Source organism: Fusarium pseudograminearum, chromosome 4 (genome assembly GCF_000303195.2).
Source record: "Fusarium pseudograminearum CS3096 chromosome 4, whole genome shotgun sequence".
In the NCBI taxonomy this organism is placed as follows: domain Eukaryota; kingdom Fungi; phylum Ascomycota; class Sordariomycetes; order Hypocreales; family Nectriaceae; genus Fusarium; species Fusarium pseudograminearum.
The window spans coordinates 113,115-130,009 of NC_031954.1; the positions used below are offsets into that span (position 1 = coordinate 113,115).

Below are 16,895 nucleotides of genomic sequence, written 5' to 3' on the forward strand. Positions count from 1 at the left end.
AGTTTTATAATTAATAAGGTAGCCTTATAGCCTTATTTAAAAGTCTATTTTTTTTTTTTATTAAATTACTAATATTATACTATTAAGGGTATCTTTTTTAAATAACTTACTATTATACTATATCTCTTAATATTATATTACTTAAGTCTACCTTTATTATAGTACTAAAGGGTGCCTTTAGTATTATTAATTATATTATCTCTACGCTTACTTTTTAAAAATACCTTAAGAATTTTACCTTATACTACACCTTTTCATGCCTTCCTGCTATCACCGGTGGTATCTATAAAATAAGGACAAACCTTTCGTTCATACCAGGTTTCTCAATCAGCTGTTACTGCGCTGAAAGCAGACACAAAATGAAGGGACACGACTTGAAACGGATGGTGGAAAAGGCGCTGGAGAAATCGCCACGCTTAGAGGTCAAGTTCTCGCAACCCTCACAAGACAACAAGGGGTGCTATCAATCTAACTTTGTGCATCCTAGCGATTAGAAGCGTTGCGAAGAGGTATGCCGGAATGGAAGTGAGAATCTCGTGAAGCTGACGCCGCCTCGAAAGCAACAAGATGAGCCAGCCATCCATTGTGGCCAGTTCTGTAGTATCAACTCCCTTATGAAATATGTGGTCGTTCGCGAAAGACCTACTACTATGGATAGCATCCTCTGCTTTAAGATGGACGCTGCTAGGCTAGTCATCTATATCAAGGAGGCTATACAACACTAAACTACAATCATAGTAAGGCATGTGTGATGCTATTAAATGAGAAGATAAAAGGGATAAGGTTTACTTAGGCCAAGTCAGTATTCAACACCATTCTTAGGACGACAACCAGATACAAAAGTGTTTGGATATGCTCAAGACAACCGTCACCTATAATCCCAGGCACTGGTGAGTTGTTCCATCATCACCCTGAATATGAAACCTTAGGAGAAGCAAAAAGCTCACAGTTGCTATTCGTTGCAGCAGAAGTAGGCTGTGGCAAGTCTGACACCGTGCGGACCCTGGCAGATAAGCTCCAAGTGCCCCCCAAAACTCCATTAGTTGCACGCTTTTTCGTCAAGGATGACGATGGCCGCTATGAAGTCCTCAGTACTTTGACATAACAGCCATTGGTGCAAGACGAAGGACTAATCAGGCATGTAAAGAAGACAAATCAACAATACGGCAATGTGCTTCGATACAGCACCAGAGTATGGTGGGAAATCATTATGAATATCGCAGCTGAAGGCGATCTTGACGTTATGTGCATTCTGGATGCTGTGGGCCAGTGCATAGCGTTTGCTCGGCAGTAGCCTGTTGCTGACTTGGTGAATGTCTTCAACAGTGAGAGCCAGACACCGTTGACATCTCGACTGAAGTTCTCCATACCTTCTTCATCGAAGCCGTCGATCAAGACGACTTCGCTTCCCAAATACCGCAGGGTAAGTGCCATTTCGGTATCCAGGCATAGTTTTACTCCCGAACTTTATCTATTTCGGTCCACCGAGTCCTCCAGACCGTCAATCGATCTCTCATAGAATTTCGATTATTGGTCCTGGTGCATTGATGGGATTGTATTGTAGATATCTTGTAGCTCGGTCACCTGGGCCAATCGTGTCAAAAGAGCGAAAGATTGTGACAGATGCTGTCAGCTCGACACGTAACCAAATACCTGTCAGGCAATCTAAACGCTCTTCTGAAGACCTACTCTGCTACAGAACCAGTACAGACGCAGCTAAACAATACATCCACTCACCGAAAAGCAAGTACACGACCCTGGTTGTGATGTTCACCCTAATTCAATTATAGATTCTTGAGTACTGGTAAAAAGGTGATAGTCACTTCATAGATGATTTCAAATAGGTATGAAAGGGAAAAACCTCATACGGATACAAAACCCCCCCATACCTTCTTAGATAAATACAGATAGCTCAACAACCGATTCCTCCGCTGGTGCCCTTGAAAATACTATCGAACAAGATCTCAATCCACCTTGGTAACATATGTGCTGAAAAGCCTGTGAGCCCAATTGAGTGACATGTCTATAACCCCCCGTCTGCCCAGCCTCTAGGGAAGATTGGTAAATGGAACCTTTTGGTTCGTCCTCCATTTACCTGCTTGGGCGTCGTACGAGAAGTACTGAAAGGTAGTGGTATCCTGATATGTGAAGTTCTGGGACGGAGTCTCCTGTGTGCCTATCATGGTTGAGGTCTGATTGTTCTCCTGATACCAAATTTGGACAGCCTGAAAAGGCTCATATTCCCCGCTGGAATTATTTAACAGCTTGTCTGGGCTAACCCAAATCTATACAAAGGTTAGTTATCTGCTTTCGTAAGGGGAATAGCGACAGTCTCACTGGTTTGTAGTTACCACTTTCATCTTGAACACCCACGATAATGTTCACTGCAATCTGATAGCCGTTTTTACCAACATTCAGCGCGTCTGGCTTGGCTTTGGGGTTATTTTGGTTTGTAATCCATTCGCCGCCCTGGTCAAGATTGAAAGAATCTCCGAGGGCACATGATTGCCAAACGCCCCCGTATTCAACTTTCTCGCCCTTGTTGGGAATGCCTGCGGTCCAATTCAGCCCGTAGTTCACGGACCAAGAGACAGTCATATTGGGCGCAAGGAAATGGGATGAGTATACGACATTGAAGGAGGGCTTTCCATCACTACCGGCTACGGATTTTGCAACCTGAAGCTGGTAGTTCTCCGTACCGAGGGCCTTGATGTCAGTTGGCCCCTCTTGTGTGTATGCAGTGTAAGTAGTCATGACGAAGCTATTTCTGGGATGATAATTGATATTGTAAATTTAAGTATTGATGTGATATGAAGAGATGAGAAGAAGTGTTGTGATGAAAACAGTAGTTGCGGTCGAGTAGCGGGATCTTTATGATTTTCCAGTCTCTCATGTTACTTACTATTTCTCTTTTCGCTCTTGTAAGTCTCCGGTGAATCATGATAGCCCTTGTCTAAGACATTCCAGCTCCTCGAAGGAAAGGTGTCGGTCGGCGACAACAGACTCCGAAACCGTGCATGCAACCCCGTCCCGTGATGTGATGTGAGTGCTTGTCATATCCTCTATAGAACGCTTCAACTCACCAGGTATCCTCGCGTTTGTGGGATGATATGTTGGCTTACCGGGATCACCGATGGGATGCGCATACTTGTTCCGGTGAGAGCAGAGACAGCCGATGATGGAGCCTCTGTGAACCTAATATCTTAAGAAGTTCTACGAGGCTTATTTCCGATTGACGGGGAATGATAATGGCTTTCTGGGTTATGGATGCCCGATGATCCTGAACGCAGTGGCGTTCAATTAAGTTGGGACAAATCGAGCTGACTTATTTTCAGGGCCAATCTGGGCAATGGTTCGAACAAAGAACTTGTGATATGTTCTTCGCACACAAAAACACTTGGTCAACTGGAACTCCAGGACAATCCTTGTACTTTACAAGTAGTCGCGAACAGACTTGAATCCAACCAGATCATTTTATTGCCAGTACGTGACTGCAACACAGATAGTAAACACTTGCCATACTTTGCCTGGAGCTCCTAGCGCCTCCGATGCATAAACAAAGTGTAAAGCCAGATCTCGGTTAAAATTTCCTCTACTTTCGATCACCCGAACAGTTGATCAAAAGCAGCTTTTCAGCTAGCCAATGGCTGCAACATGATTGTCTGAGAGGATCTAGACGCAACGCCTGAGCTTGGCAACAAGTCACCCCATGATGCATGGTTCGATTTTGAAACTTAAGGTGCAGTAAGCAAGACCCGAGGGGAAGATTCGATTTGTTGTTACACAATGGAAGATTTGAGGTTTGTGATGAGACCGAAGTCACACCTTTGACTGAGATGATTGGGTAGGATGGAACGTCTCATCCGCATAGAACATGCCGATGACTCGATTTGTATATTCAGCCCATCACAAGTATGCAGCCTAGACTGTGGTTTGAAACTCGGCTTCGGAGAAAATAAGACAAGTCCCAAAAATGTGGTAGAAACTCAATTTATTCTCCATCAGAATCCTGCTTTGTCAGAATGTGTCTTACAACGCCAAAACCTTGCGCCTGTTTCCCCACCGCCCTGCAGATCTGTTCACATCTCTTTTGCACCGTCGGTATGTGACGAACTGTCGCTTCGCATCAAGATCAAAGCTTTGAGCTGAGGTTGTCACACAAATGTGGGGTTGTGGCAACACGGACATCGCGCACTTTAGGATAGTGATGGCGGTTCGTGACACTTGCACTGAATTAAACTTCCCCTAGGAAAGGAACGGTCCGAAACGGTATGGGCTTAGCAAGCTAGCCATGAGAAGCTTGATAAACGCTTCTAATTTGTGCTAGAGCTAACCGTAAAACATACAAGTCATCAGACCTTTGAGTTACGTGTCTCACGCAAAGCTTCACAAATTTCGTTTGACAAGCAACATAGTGCGTACTTATCACCCGTGTCAGTTTTAACCTGTCCAATGCAATTTATTGCAAACACTTGTGCGCCTACTTAGAGTTCTATGTGATCACCGAAGGTGTCCGCGGTGGTGAGTTGTTCGGCGCTCCAGTTATCCGCTGGACCCCAAAAGCCATTAGTCTTGTTGTACCTACGACAAGACCAACGATCGCCTGCTGTTGCGACAGAAAAGATTTGCGTGTTATCTTGATTGGGGTTATTGGTGTTGTTACCAGCTCGGCCGAGGTACCAGATCGCATCCGTCCTCGCTTGAGCCATGGCACCAACGGTATCATCCTTCTTGACCTCTATGACCAATTTTATATCGCTTGTGGAGGTATCTTCCATGTCATTGGTGACGCTTTCGAAGACAACAAAGTCGGGAAACACATAGCGATCACCAGGTAGGGCGAGGTCACGATGCAGAATAAAGTCCTCAGTACTGTTGAAAGATACACTGGCGAAAATATTCCCAGGCAATATTTTTCTAAAGGAGAGGCTGAAGACGCTATTAAAAAGAGCGCTGCGGCTATAGTCACCAGCCCGATAGACCCAACCTCCTACGTAACCAAAGCCATGATGGAGTACAAACTGAGTCGGGGCATTCGCGGAGACAACACCCCTGAATCAGCTACTTATTTTGGCTATCTAGATGCTAGGGAGCTTTATCCGGATTTTAAGCCCAAGTCCGCGGAGGACTTTATGCGTGAACTGGTCAGGGGAGTAGAACGGCCTCGCTTTATGTTGGTCTTAACGATCATGCTCTACGTAAAAATACTGGTGTAACCATCTAGGTTATGATAAAAATGACTGGCTTCTTCGAAGGACAACCCTATCGCCTAACTTGGCCTCGAGAGGCTGGATCGGTACCGGAGGTATCCATATGGATAAAGCTCTTGTTGTGGAGGAAGGCGAGGACTTAGAGACAGTCTGATAGATGAGTTGAGATTCTGACTTTGTAACCATGAACACTGAAACTTGAAGTATCCACTCTGCATAGATACTTCTAGCAATTTAGCCCTATATACTATATAGTAAAAGAAGAGTGACTAAGTAAGTAGAGCTTAGGTAGTAAATACTAACCTTATCCTATCCCTAAGTACTCCATTACTCGCTCTTATAGCTTTCAAAATGGCGAGCAGAGATCTTCTTCTCAAACATAATGTCCAGCTCATGAAATGTCCTGCCCTTCGCACCGGGGACATCAAAATAGACAGCCAACATGATCAAAACCGTCATGCCAAAGAAGACCCAACCGATATGCCCGCCCATATTACCCTCATCCTTGTTAAACATATATGGAAGAACAGTCACCCATACAGTGCTCGTTATAGCCTGAAATCCGAACGCGATTCCTTGCGACTTAGCCCTCAGCTTAGATGCAGAAACTTCGCCAGCGACAGCAAGACTTGAGCCAACAGCTGGACCATATGCAAGACTTAGGCACTGCATGACAATTCCAATAGCCATCAGAGTTCGTTGAGACTGAGGACAAGATGCCGCCACGCCCATGGTCAGATAGACGATAGCACAGATAGACATACCAGTGAACATGAGTACTCGGTGTCGGAAGAGATTCATCATGTAGATGTTGAACATGGAGGACAGAATTGACACTGCAAGGCCAACCTGCATTATGTTGATGATTAAGCCGCTGCTGAGGCCTGTCTGGCTGAGGAAGTATGGGGCATTGGATAACAAGCTGGAACCTACGATCTGCGGCATATACATGCAGATCAAGATGATTCGCGTGCGACGCCAGTTGGTTCCCTTGAAGCATTCAACGAAGGAGGCTTTCTCACTGGTCATACTGCGTTCCGCTTCGACGGTTTCTTGCATATGTGTGAGACGAGCGTCTAGGTCTTTGTCCACTGAGTAGAGCTTGGCCAAATGCTTCAAAGCTTCTTCCGGTTTGTTCTTCATAATGAGATAGTATGGTGACTCTGGAAGGAACGGAAGACCAAGTGCGAGAATTCCGGGAAATATCCAGGCAGCAGCGAATATGACCCGGAACGCGGACTCATCCATGATTGTGACGCGGGAATATGTCGTGGAGATAGCGATGAGAAATCCAACATTCTATAACTTGAGTTAGAGAAATCTGTGATAGTTCAAAGCTACGGAGTATTTACCATCATCAGAATGTTAAGAGACAGAGCAATACCACGCAATGGTAGAGGGGTTATCTCAGAGACATAAGTTTGTGTCGTTGACTGGAAAGCACCGACAGCGAATCCAGAGACCATCTTGGCCCCCATGAACTGTGCTGGTGTTTCGGCCACATATGCAAGAGCGATGCCACAGGATACGATGATGATGCCTGAGAGGAAGACTACCCGTCGACCAGCTATGTCTTGGGCGAAGCCAGCTGAGATGGAACCAAACAGTTGCATGATGTTGTATGTTGCGTTCCAGAGCGACTGCCAGTAAGCGGGGATAATTAATTGTCCGTCAACCTTGCTGGCGAACTTCATCCTATGGCCATGTCAGAACAAACAAATCGAACTGCAAGTGTTTATCTTACTGGAAGGCGGGCAACGCTAGACAAACCGCGAGAGCAACATTTTCGTAGCCTACCAAAGTAGCTCCTACTGTTTCGAATATCAGCTAACATCGCCCCTATTTCGAGAATAGCAGTAGCCAAACGTACAGTTTGCGTAAAGGGCCCAAAGTAGTGCTTTTGGGTTCTTCCGAGCACATTCCCACGTCGTATTCTGGTGGTCCTGCATAGTAACGGCGTCTTCGGCATGCTGCACTTCAGCCTTCTCAAGCCGAGCATCACCTTCCAAGTCTTGATGGTTGGTCATCTTGGCAGGAGAAAGAAAAAAAAAGAAAAAGTGGCTATGTTGAATGATCCACTGCAAAGTTAGCGGATGTTGAAATGAGAAGGATAAAAGGATTCCCCACGGGGTAGAGGGACCCCTTCATCGATTTCGCTCTTGCTACCCAAAGTGTCACTCTCAAACTAACTTCTTACTGTACAGCAGTACCTTGAACGGTTTCCCCACGATCTAGACCCCAGAGTCGCATAGCATGTAATCCCCGCAAACCTCGGGTATTCCGACACTGCACGGATTTCCCGAGCACAGAAGACTCGGCTATCGGGATAATTTTGAAACGGTCGCTGTATTGAACACCGACAGTCCAGTGTCATTTGAATTATATAATAATCTGGGAAGAGTCTTATGAAAGCGTCATACTGACTTTGGAGTTTCAGAGCCCTATCGATATCTTTGGCTACTATTCACGATGGAAACCTCATCATCAGTACTCGACAGCGCCATTCAATTCGTGTCTCCAGCAAGTGTTCTAAAGACAGAGGGCATTGTGCAGATCAGCAATGACCTTTCAAGTTTTACTTTGAAAAATCTAGGATCTGGTTTAAACGCAGAACTCGTCCTGGACTATGGCCGTTGCGAAGGCGGTTTCCCCATCTTTTTTTTCATTATTTCCGCATCAGCACCAAAAGGCCAGCAACAAATCGCATTCCAACTCACTTACAGTGAAACTATTGAGGGAATTGATAACGAGAATGGTAAGAATGATATTTCTGTTTGTATCTTGCCATCCAAATGTTGACATCGTTTTGACAGGCGATGGTCCATTTTTCCTTTTCTCAAATGCTATGGATAGCTACAGAGTCTGTCACCACTACGCCGGCGCCACCAACGATCCTCAGACCATAAAATCGAGATTCACTCAAGCGTCACAGAGGTATGAGAAAATTACTTTGATAGAACCAAACACCACCATCGTGTTTTCCGAAATTGGCTTTCAACCTTCCCGTCCTCCAGCTTCGGTGTAGGCTACATTCCACTCCTCCAATGAAACCGTTAATCGAATTTGGAGAGATGGAGTTCGCACGGTCGACATGTGTACGGTGGCTCAGGGGGAGACAGTACCGGCCTGGGATATTGTCAACCAGGGAACTCGTGTCTATGGTGGCCATAGGGCCCCGTGTAGGCAGGGAACAAGGTGGTCCGATACCAGGACCACATTCTACATAAAAGTTGAAAAATACGGAGCTAGTTGGGCTGTACGTATGATTACTAACGGGCTCATCTTTTGCTTGGACATCAGAAGCAAAAAGTTGTCAGTCGTCGAGGGGCTATCAAATCAATCATCTATCATGCCTTCCGTCGAAAGAGGATCATGGCAGTTGTCAGAAAGCTTAGATCTATCTAGCTGGCTGAGCATTGAGACTCTGACGGTTGGGAACCAGGTAACTGTTACTATTGAAGGTCATGAGTTAGCCACAGTCACAGACATCTACGTTAAGGCTATGTTGGGTAACAAACTAGTCAACACGGGTTCTGTGGCATTTAGTGGCCCACCTGGATAGATCGCACTATACCGCGACTTGTCAGTCAAATCTCTCGACAATGAGATTCTTTACTAAAACAATTTTCTGCAACAGAATTCTAAATAAACATACGCCGATTTCCAAGTCGGAATAAACTAATTCCCCTGCATTATTAACAGAGCAAAGCGAGACAGAGCTTCTTTTAGTAGCGATACTTTTATTATAAAGCAGTTTATTATATAAGTTAAATAAAGTCTATTTAACTTAATATTATATAAGGTAAGTTTATTTTAATTAAGTAAAAAAGGTAAGTATCTTATCTTATATATAGAGAGATTAATTAAGTTATAATAATAACCTTTTAATTTAATATATTAACTATTTAATTTATAAAATAACTATTAGATACTATATATATTTAGTCTGATAATTTAAATTAGTATATTTATATTATATTATATTAAAATTTACCTATTAGTTTATAACTGTAGGGCAGGGGGCAAGCTATTAAACTGAAGGACCTATATAATTAAGGATTAATCGGTTTATCTGCAGCTCTAATTAGCTAAATGCGCCTCAGATAGTGATTAGGCCGCTCACATGACTAGAAGGATCTCAACTAGGAATAGCTTTAAGCTGCCGACCAAAAGAGGGGTCAGCAGCATGTCAGATAGCTTAATTCAAGGACAATAACACAATCAGGTTTAACAGTGCCCACAGCCGTTGTTGGCGTGTTTGGATACCCAGGCGAGCACAAAACGGGTTTTTATGACAGGGGATTCGTTGGCCACGGCCGCACGAAAGGGAACACTTCATGAAGAGATAAAAAGACGGCAAGCCTTCGTCGCAAAGACGGTACGGAGATTTTCAGCCAATCAGTTGATGACAGGGCTTGCATGATGTTGTGGTTACGGCGGCCTCCGAGGGCTGTGCACAGCCTCACCAACTTCGCTGAATTTCGTTAAATTGCGCACATCTCTACAAAGTTGCAAACCCAAGCAGAGAATTAGAGGTTTGTCACCTTTAGGCCGCCATTCTCACACATGTACGCAAAGCCACGCAAATACAGCCTGAAAATGAAACTATGTCCGTCACGACCACCCAGAGAACAGGATCAAGCAGCACTGAACACGCCCCTCAGTCGACGCGACAGAATTCTTGGACATTAACTGGCGCTGACCAGCCCAATGAGGCGCATGCAAACTCCATTCTCTGCTCGTCGATTGTATTGGGCTTCTATCTACAGGTAGTAAATACACTAGCTTTCTTGGGAGCGATTTTGGGAAAGGTCCTAGGGGCAGCCAGCTCCCCGCTGCTGGGTTGGATTACGTCTGAAGGAATCTCCGCTCATGCCAGCGCTATTTACGCCAAGTTTAAGGGGCCGTGGAAGAGTAAGGTTGATCTTGTTGGCAAGGTCATTGTACTCCTGGCTCTGGTTGTTTCCGTTCTGGCTTTGTGGCCTGCTTTTGCCGGAGCGAGCGACGGAAAGAGAGCAACCATCCTCGCGCAGTGGACGGCGAGGAAGGACTACTTCGAATTCTGCGAAACAGTATGTGTAGTCCAGTGAACGAGGGCAATGTTAACAACGAATAGCACGATTGGCAGGCTTCGGGCTGCAATACTACCAAAGAAGAACCGCTAGGACCTCCGCCTATCCTTGACCCAAGGGACACCAGACACGGGAAGACGGTGGATAATCCTACCGAGCCAGTCTCACCTATCCTGCATATTGGAATCATTGCCATGATTGCCATGGTTGTTTCACTCAGGTTGCGGCCACTTCAGCAACAGATGTTGCGGTGCGCCGCAAAATTACTTGGGCGACCCCAGGTCCTCGCACCCAGGGCCCGTCTAGTTCCTGCTTTTGGTGTTGTTAACCGCGAGCATAATCTACGTCGAGTTCATGCGGATCCTCCCCCTATCGCATTCGGTACTTTGTCCAGCTTTGAGTTCAGTTTTCGCTCAAACGTTTCGATACCGGCTGTGGCGACGTCGCTAGACAACTCAAGCCATGGCGGATTGCGTCAACGGAAATTCCAGATGACCATTCCCGGCCCCGACACACGAAAAGACGTTCCTCCTCCCTTACCTCCGCCACGATTCCCCTCCGGTACACAATCACGAAGATATGCGAGACCTCCGAGATAAGAGGGACTCCGGTCCAGTGATCGGAATGGTTTGGTCTGACTTGGTCTTGGTCTGGTCTGAGGATTTCTGAAGACCATGGTCGGACCGGTCTTAATGGTCTGGACCGGTCTGACTATAAATAGATCGGGGTGGCTGAATCTTAGACTAATGAATGCAGTTAGAACATTGAGTACGGAATGAAATTATAAGCCCCTGAGAACAGCTTGAGTTTTCCACTAACATAAAACAATTAAGTCCATAATAACCTGCTTGTATACTATTGTTATGGAGTCATTAACTCCACCCTTAATGTCTCTATTGGCTATAATGGTACCAAATTCAACGTCTCTTACACCATCTCCTGTCCCTACGTCGTCACCCACCCCTACTCTATTACTAGCCCCTGTTCGATATCATGAACCTCCGGATGAGTTTGTACAGGACCGTATCACCTACGTGAAACGCGCGACAATTACAAAGAAGGGATTTCGTCTAGGTTCATCACACATCTGGATGTATGGCCTCTAATACATTCGAGGTGGCGATAAGAAAGAGGTGTATTACTGTCATGAGTGCACGTGATCACCAGCGGGAACATAAGCGTATTCGAACAGACGCTCCGGTCTCTATAACAGATTTATATAAACAATATATTTCTACCGATAGGCTCTATAACGATGAGGCAGGTTACGATGATGCTATTGCGTATTAGCTATCTTGTTATAACTCCTAGTGAAGGCCCCCAGAGGCTGGCCACTCGCCCAACAATGTATCTTTCAAGGGGACGGGACAGAAGTCTCGTTCACATTCTCAAAAGAGGATAGATAATCCGATCCGATAGTTTAAACTAGGAATGGCGTTTGAGTCCTGAAGTCTGTGAGTGAGCACAGTGTCATGATGTCTGTGTGTTAGACACTATGTAGAATGAGGTTGAAGAATAATCACCGTGAAGATCAATTTGACTGGTTCTGTGGTACCCATTGATATTTCTTTACATGGCTTGATGTTTTTCTAGTAAAGTTCGTTCAGTATATTACCTAAGGCTGACGTTAATGTCTTGAACTGAATTCTGAACTTAAGATGATGACTACCCAACGTAAAATGGCGTGCCTAATGATAATTTTTAACTGCTATATTTCACCCATGAGAGAATTTATTTATACATTCAAAAATGCACAGGCTGATCGTAGTGGTACAACACATTGAATGATTTGGCTAATTAAAAAGCTTTCCAATGCAACTTGAATCCCTTCTGAATTGACGTTATGCACTAAAGTCTGCACAGTAATACCGCTTAGGGGCCAAAGGTCAAGGAAACAGATCAACAATTTTAAATCGCCCTGTGGGACTGTGTGTTGATCGACCCAGCTGTGTGTGCCCTTCCGAGGATACATGATTTGGTCACTTGTGACTGCGACAGGAGGGGTAGCACCAGTTTCGTGTTCTCGGATAATCCGAACACCATCCACTTTGACGCGGGAAATCCGACGGCCGGCAACTAGACGGAAGCAATCTAATTGGCTACAAGCGTATATTGGTGCGCAACTCGGTAATTCCTTATCTGTTAACGTAATCATACATGTCTCACTCTCTACAAGCTACCTACACAAGCCCTGGCAACTGTCCTGCAGCATTATCGCTGCCTGTCAAGTCATCCAAGCATATATACAGGCTTGGGACTGTCGGCGGTAATTTACTTCCAATCTAAATATTCAGCCAGGAGATATGGATACTCAAGCTGTATTACAGAGTTTGACCCTGGAGGAAAAGGTCTCCTTACTCTCAGGTACTCCCGATGACTTTACGTCCATTGCTGGGATACCTAGGAATAACATCCCACTGCTCCAGGTATGCATGGGGATCCAAACCTGTGCTCTACAATCACTGACCAATACCAGACTGCGGACTCTATCAGCGGAATACGACCTACTGAATTTGACAGTTCATTAACTACGGCCTGCTTCCCAAACACAGCATGCATAGCGTCAACATGGAACATAGAGCTTCTCAAAGAAATGGGTCACGAGCTCACTAGCCAAGCGAAATTGAAGAACGCCCAGATCATCCTCGGTCCAACCATCAATATCTAGAGAGATCCTCGAGCGGGACGAAACTTTGAATGTTTCAGTGAGGATCCGCTTCTTTCTGGCTACATGGCTGCAGCGATTGTCAACGGAATCCAAAGTCAAGGATTTGCAGCTTGCGCAAAGCATTTCGTCTGTAATGACTCCGAGACTCAGCGGCGCTATTACAATGTTGATGAATCTTCTCACGGCCGAACCTTGCGGGAAATTTATTTGGCTGCTTGGTCATTTCTGTTGCAGAGATCAAACCCTGCAGGTGTGATGACAGCGTAAGTATCCTACCATTCATCAACTGCGCGCCTTTGCTAACATACCATCAGATACAACAAAGTCAACGGAACCTTTTGCTGTGACAGCAAAGACCTCATTCATGATGTTCTCCGAGGAGAATGGGATTACAAAGGCATTGTCATGTCTGACTGGTTCGGCACTCGCTCTACTGTTGAATCCATGATGGCTGGCGTGGACGTTGAGATGCCTGTCCCAATATTCAGAGGCCAGAAGCTGATTACCGCTATCAAGAATGGTGAAGTTAGTCAAGATTGTATTGATGCAAGCGTTTCAAGACTTCTTGACCTGCGAAATCGCACGAAAGGAGCACAGAGTGTAACATCAATGACATCAGAGATCATCCCATCTACCAATAATGTGGCTCTGAGACTTGCTCATGAAGGTATTGTTCTTCTTAAAAATGAAAACAAAGCCCTGCCTTTACAGAGTCTCCATGACCTAAAGGTTGCGGTTGTTGGCGAATATGCCAAAAAGGCAGTATTTACTGGAGGAGGGAGCGCATCCTGCAACCCTCAATATCGCCAGGTTCCACTCGATCTTTTACGAAAAGCATTCCCCAGAACGGAATCTGTATCGTATGCTAGTGGTGTTCTTATGCGTCGCATCATCCCGATCGTGTCACCAGAGATTATTACTACAGATCAAGGCCAGAAAGGGGTTGAGATCTCTTTTTTCAATGCTGGGTGCGACCACCCTTTTCTCACTGAAACATTGGAAAAAGCCACTATCAACCTCATGACCCGGACCAAGCCTGGACTTGTGTTGGCTGGCTCCCATATCAAAATGACAGGCAACCTTGTCCCAAAAACGACCGGAACTCACATACTAGCGCTTCGACACTCGGGATCTTTTACTGTTGAGGTTGATGGCATCACTATCTTTACAGGCGATGCACCCGATATCACAACTGAGCAATTTTTGTTTAATCTTCGCAAGCTTGAGTCACGCATCGAGGTTCCAATGGAGGCTGGAAAGTCCTATCGCATCTCCGTCAATATGAATTCAAGAAAGCTTGTAGTTGGTGAACCAACCCCACACGGACTTACACTGGCTTTTGAAGAGGAATATCACGAAAGCCAAGCTATACAGGAGGCTGTCGATGTGGCTAAGTCATCCGACATTACTATTATCTACGCTGGCCGCAGCGAACAATGCGAATCTGAAGGATTTGACCTCGAAGAAATCACTCTGCCTTACAACCAAGTCGCCATGATTAAAAAAGTCGCTGCGGCCTCGAGGAAGACTGTGGTACTTTTGCATTGCGGTAATCCAATCGATATCGACAGCTTTGTTGGCGACGTTGATGCTTTCGTCAACATGCATTTCCCAGGCCAGGAAGGTCCGCAGGCCATGGTCGATATCCTCACTGGAAAGGTTAACCCGAGTGGTCGATTGACAGCAACCTGGTTCAAGACGCTGCAGGATTGGCCTAGCTTTGGGAACTTCCCTGCTAAGAAGGACGGTGACGGATCCTTCGTCATTAAATATGCTGAAGGCTTGTCGATTGGATATCGAGCTCCAGTTCCAGCTGCACAAATTCAGTTCCCATTTGGTCACGGATTGTCTTACACTTCGTTCTCCTATGCCAATTTGAGGATCAATCTAGACAAGTCATCGATGGCTTCTGTCCTGAAGGTTAGCGTTTCCGTGACTAATATCGGCAGCGCGTTCGGTAAAAACGTTGTGCAGGTATATATTTCTCCACCGGAACGTACTGTTGATTGGAGGCCATCAAGAGAACTCAAGGAATTTACCAAGATTAGTCTTTGTCCGGGCGAGACAAAGAACATATCTATCGATTTGGATGTCACGACTTTCAACAGTTATTGGTGTGAGTCCTCGCGTGCGTGGGTTGTCGATGGGGGAGAGTACAGTGTTGAAGTAGGCAATCAGCGCATAGCTTTTGTCATTTAGTTTAAACTAGTCTCGTCATGTTAAAGTTATTTCCGTGCCTTGATTATGTTTGAGACGTGTTAGCCTGGTTTAAAGTAATGTGATGGGTTTCAACTAGTGCAACTTTGCTTAACTTGGCCTTCGTTCCAGCAATCGTCGATGGTACACAAAAGCCGGTGCGTTTCTGAATGGAACATGGGGACGATGCGTATAAAACGACCATTCACTAAGGTCTACTTTAAAGTTCAATGTAAGCACTATAGACCTTAGCTTAATGCCGAACAGGTCCGCGCGTCAGATAATATAGCTACGAGGTCCTAGTTTAAAACTGGAAGGTGAAAAGGCGGATATGGGCCTTGGCAGTGTTTGCAGCGATGCAGACTAGAGTTAGAGTGGGCATATGGACTATAATGGCAGCTAGAAATGACACTTTGTCTTCCTCAGTATAGCAAGAACGCCTATCAATCATTTATGCTTAATATAAATAGGAATAACTAATATTATCGGTTTTATACTTATTTACTATCCTCTTGAAATTGTTATTATAGCGTATAGAATGTTACTTGCACTTAGTCTTACTACTATTACCCTTACTCTTCCTATAGATAAGGATAGTAAGTAAGGTCTTATAGCTAGTAAATTTATTATTATACTTAAACTAGCTGCTAATATTAATTTTAATTTACACTTTTAATAGGTATTAGATATATATAAATAAGCTCTTACCTATTATAGTATTAAGTGACCTTATATACTTTTAGGCCTTTATTTACTTATATAGCTATAAAAAGATATATTCTCTCCTTCTTTTAGCTTTTTAAGGCCCTATTTATTAATTTTTAAAATAGGGATAAATATATCTATAATTCTAGTCTTAAGAGTAATAATTCTACTTAACCCTTCCTTAGCTAGCTAGATTCCTTTATTAATAATAATATATATATACCTTAAAGCTATTAGAGTAATTATTAAGCTATACTATAGTAGTAGTAATTAATAAAAAAGCTATTAATTAAAACTAGCTATAATATAAACTAATTTTAATTAGCTGCTATATTAAGCCTATAGTATATATTTATTAAAACTTAATATATTTATTACTATAGATTTTAGCACTAGTGTAATATATAAAGTAAGTATTTTAATATATCTACTTTAAGTCTTTTATAAGGTAAAGATCTTAAATCTATAGGTATTTACTAATATAATACTTTAGATCTTTATTATAGCTATTTTAGCCTTTTAATATTAATTAAATCCTATATTTAATATTAATATAAAGATAGTAATAACTTAAGAAATAATTTAAGATTTTCTTTTTTTTTCTTTATATTATTTTATAACTCTTTTAAAGAACTTAATTATATCTTTAACTTACTACTTATTATATTTATTTAAGGTATTAATAAAATAGATAAGAGATTACTCCTTAAGAGATAAAATTATAAAATAGAATAAGTCCTTAAGGATATTTAATAATAAGTATATAATTTAATTTTATAGAATTATATTAAGATTATTTAAAATTTTCTAAAGATTAAAAAAGCCTTTAAGAAGCTATAGAAATAGAAATTAATATATATTAAAGACTAACTTTTTTAATAAATTACCTTTAATATTAAAAAAAAAAAAAAATAGCTTTCTTTAATATATTTATTCTTTTTTACCTTAATATATTTAATAAGTAAGCTACTTAAATAAATAAGCTACTTAAAAATCCCTTATCTTATATTTATATTATTTAATTAATTAGTTTTTAATTACTTA

The 16,895-nt window shown here is 43.2% G+C and overlaps 10 protein-coding genes across 10 annotated transcripts, besides 9 other annotated features; 5 read left to right on the top strand and 5 right to left on the bottom strand.

Moving 5' to 3' along the window:
• Window positions 1–36: 36 nt before the first annotated feature.
• FPSE_10822 (uncharacterized protein) lies at window positions 37–584 on the bottom strand (the record flags this gene model as incomplete). The annotated part of the gene is made up of 5 exons (XM_009263939.1): window positions 37–44; window positions 111–117; window positions 152–164; window positions 303–331; window positions 474–584. The coding sequence occupies 5 exons, from the start codon at window positions 582–584 to the stop codon at window positions 37–39; spliced, it is 168 nt and encodes a 55-aa protein (XP_009262214.1).
• Window positions 46–86: a repeat region.
• Window positions 585–2,048: 1,464 nt separating the features above from the next.
• On the bottom strand, window positions 2,049–2,754 carry FPSE_10821 (uncharacterized protein; the record flags this gene model as incomplete). Its single annotated transcript, XM_009263938.1, has 2 exons — window positions 2,049–2,285; window positions 2,338–2,754. 2 exons carry the CDS (start codon window positions 2,752–2,754, stop codon window positions 2,049–2,051), a joined length of 654 nt encoding a protein of 217 aa, XP_009262213.1.
• A 1,730-nt stretch (window positions 2,755–4,484) lies between these two features.
• FPSE_10820 (uncharacterized protein) lies at window positions 4,485–5,008 on the bottom strand (the record flags this gene model as incomplete). Its single annotated transcript, XM_009263937.1, has 2 exons — window positions 4,485–4,938; window positions 4,995–5,008. 2 exons carry the CDS (start codon window positions 5,006–5,008, stop codon window positions 4,485–4,487), a joined length of 468 nt encoding a protein of 155 aa, XP_009262212.1.
• Window positions 5,009–5,537: 529 nt separating this feature from the next.
• On the bottom strand, window positions 5,538–7,237 carry FPSE_10819 (uncharacterized protein; the record flags this gene model as incomplete). Its single annotated transcript, XM_009263936.1, has 4 exons — window positions 5,538–6,509; window positions 6,563–6,905; window positions 6,955–7,021; window positions 7,081–7,237. The coding sequence occupies 4 exons, from the start codon at window positions 7,235–7,237 to the stop codon at window positions 5,538–5,540; spliced, it is 1,539 nt and encodes a 512-aa protein (XP_009262211.1).
• A 442-nt stretch (window positions 7,238–7,679) lies between these two features.
• FPSE_10818 (uncharacterized protein) lies at window positions 7,680–8,235 on the top strand (the record flags this gene model as incomplete). Its single annotated transcript, XM_009263935.1, has 2 exons — window positions 7,680–7,965; window positions 8,024–8,235. The coding sequence occupies 2 exons, from the start codon at window positions 7,680–7,682 to the stop codon at window positions 8,233–8,235; spliced, it is 498 nt and encodes a 165-aa protein (XP_009262210.1).
• Window positions 8,236–8,301: 66 nt separating this feature from the next.
• FPSE_10817 (uncharacterized protein) lies at window positions 8,302–8,772 on the top strand (the record flags this gene model as incomplete). The annotated part of the gene is made up of 2 exons (XM_009263934.1): window positions 8,302–8,466; window positions 8,653–8,772. 2 exons carry the CDS (start codon window positions 8,302–8,304, stop codon window positions 8,770–8,772), a joined length of 285 nt encoding a protein of 94 aa, XP_009262209.1.
• A 296-nt stretch (window positions 8,773–9,068) lies between these two features.
• Window positions 9,069–9,203: a repeat region.
• FPSE_10816 (uncharacterized protein) lies at window positions 9,152–9,398 on the bottom strand (the record flags this gene model as incomplete). The annotated part of the gene is made up of 3 exons (XM_009263933.1): window positions 9,152–9,156; window positions 9,205–9,254; window positions 9,334–9,398. The coding sequence occupies 3 exons, from the start codon at window positions 9,396–9,398 to the stop codon at window positions 9,152–9,154; spliced, it is 120 nt and encodes a 39-aa protein (XP_009262208.1).
• Window positions 9,399–9,817: 419 nt separating this feature from the next.
• On the top strand, window positions 9,818–10,881 carry FPSE_10815 (uncharacterized protein; the record flags this gene model as incomplete). Its single annotated transcript, XM_009263932.1, has 2 exons — window positions 9,818–10,282; window positions 10,327–10,881. The coding sequence occupies 2 exons, from the start codon at window positions 9,818–9,820 to the stop codon at window positions 10,879–10,881; spliced, it is 1,020 nt and encodes a 339-aa protein (XP_009262207.1).
• Window positions 10,882–12,585: 1,704 nt separating this feature from the next.
• Window positions 12,586–12,950, top strand: FPSE_10814 (uncharacterized protein; the record flags this gene model as incomplete). The annotated part of the gene is made up of 2 exons (XM_009263931.1): window positions 12,586–12,708; window positions 12,759–12,950. The coding sequence occupies 2 exons, from the start codon at window positions 12,586–12,588 to the stop codon at window positions 12,948–12,950; spliced, it is 315 nt and encodes a 104-aa protein (XP_009262206.1).
• A 63-nt stretch (window positions 12,951–13,013) lies between these two features.
• On the top strand, window positions 13,014–15,149 carry FPSE_10813 (uncharacterized protein; the record flags this gene model as incomplete). Its single annotated transcript, XM_009263930.1, has 2 exons — window positions 13,014–13,213; window positions 13,265–15,149. 2 exons carry the CDS (start codon window positions 13,014–13,016, stop codon window positions 15,147–15,149), a joined length of 2,085 nt encoding a protein of 694 aa, XP_009262205.1.
• An 805-nt stretch (window positions 15,150–15,954) lies between these two features.
• Window positions 15,955–15,975: a repeat region.
• A 74-nt stretch (window positions 15,976–16,049) lies between these two features.
• Window positions 16,050–16,073: a repeat region.
• Window positions 16,074–16,196: 123 nt separating this feature from the next.
• Window positions 16,197–16,240: a repeat region.
• Window positions 16,241–16,368: 128 nt separating this feature from the next.
• Window positions 16,369–16,471: a repeat region.
• Window positions 16,472–16,596: 125 nt separating this feature from the next.
• Window positions 16,597–16,673: a repeat region.
• A 24-nt stretch (window positions 16,674–16,697) lies between these two features.
• Window positions 16,698–16,812: a repeat region.
• A 42-nt stretch (window positions 16,813–16,854) lies between these two features.
• Window positions 16,855–16,891: a repeat region.
• Between the last annotated feature and the right edge of the window lie 4 nt (window positions 16,892–16,895).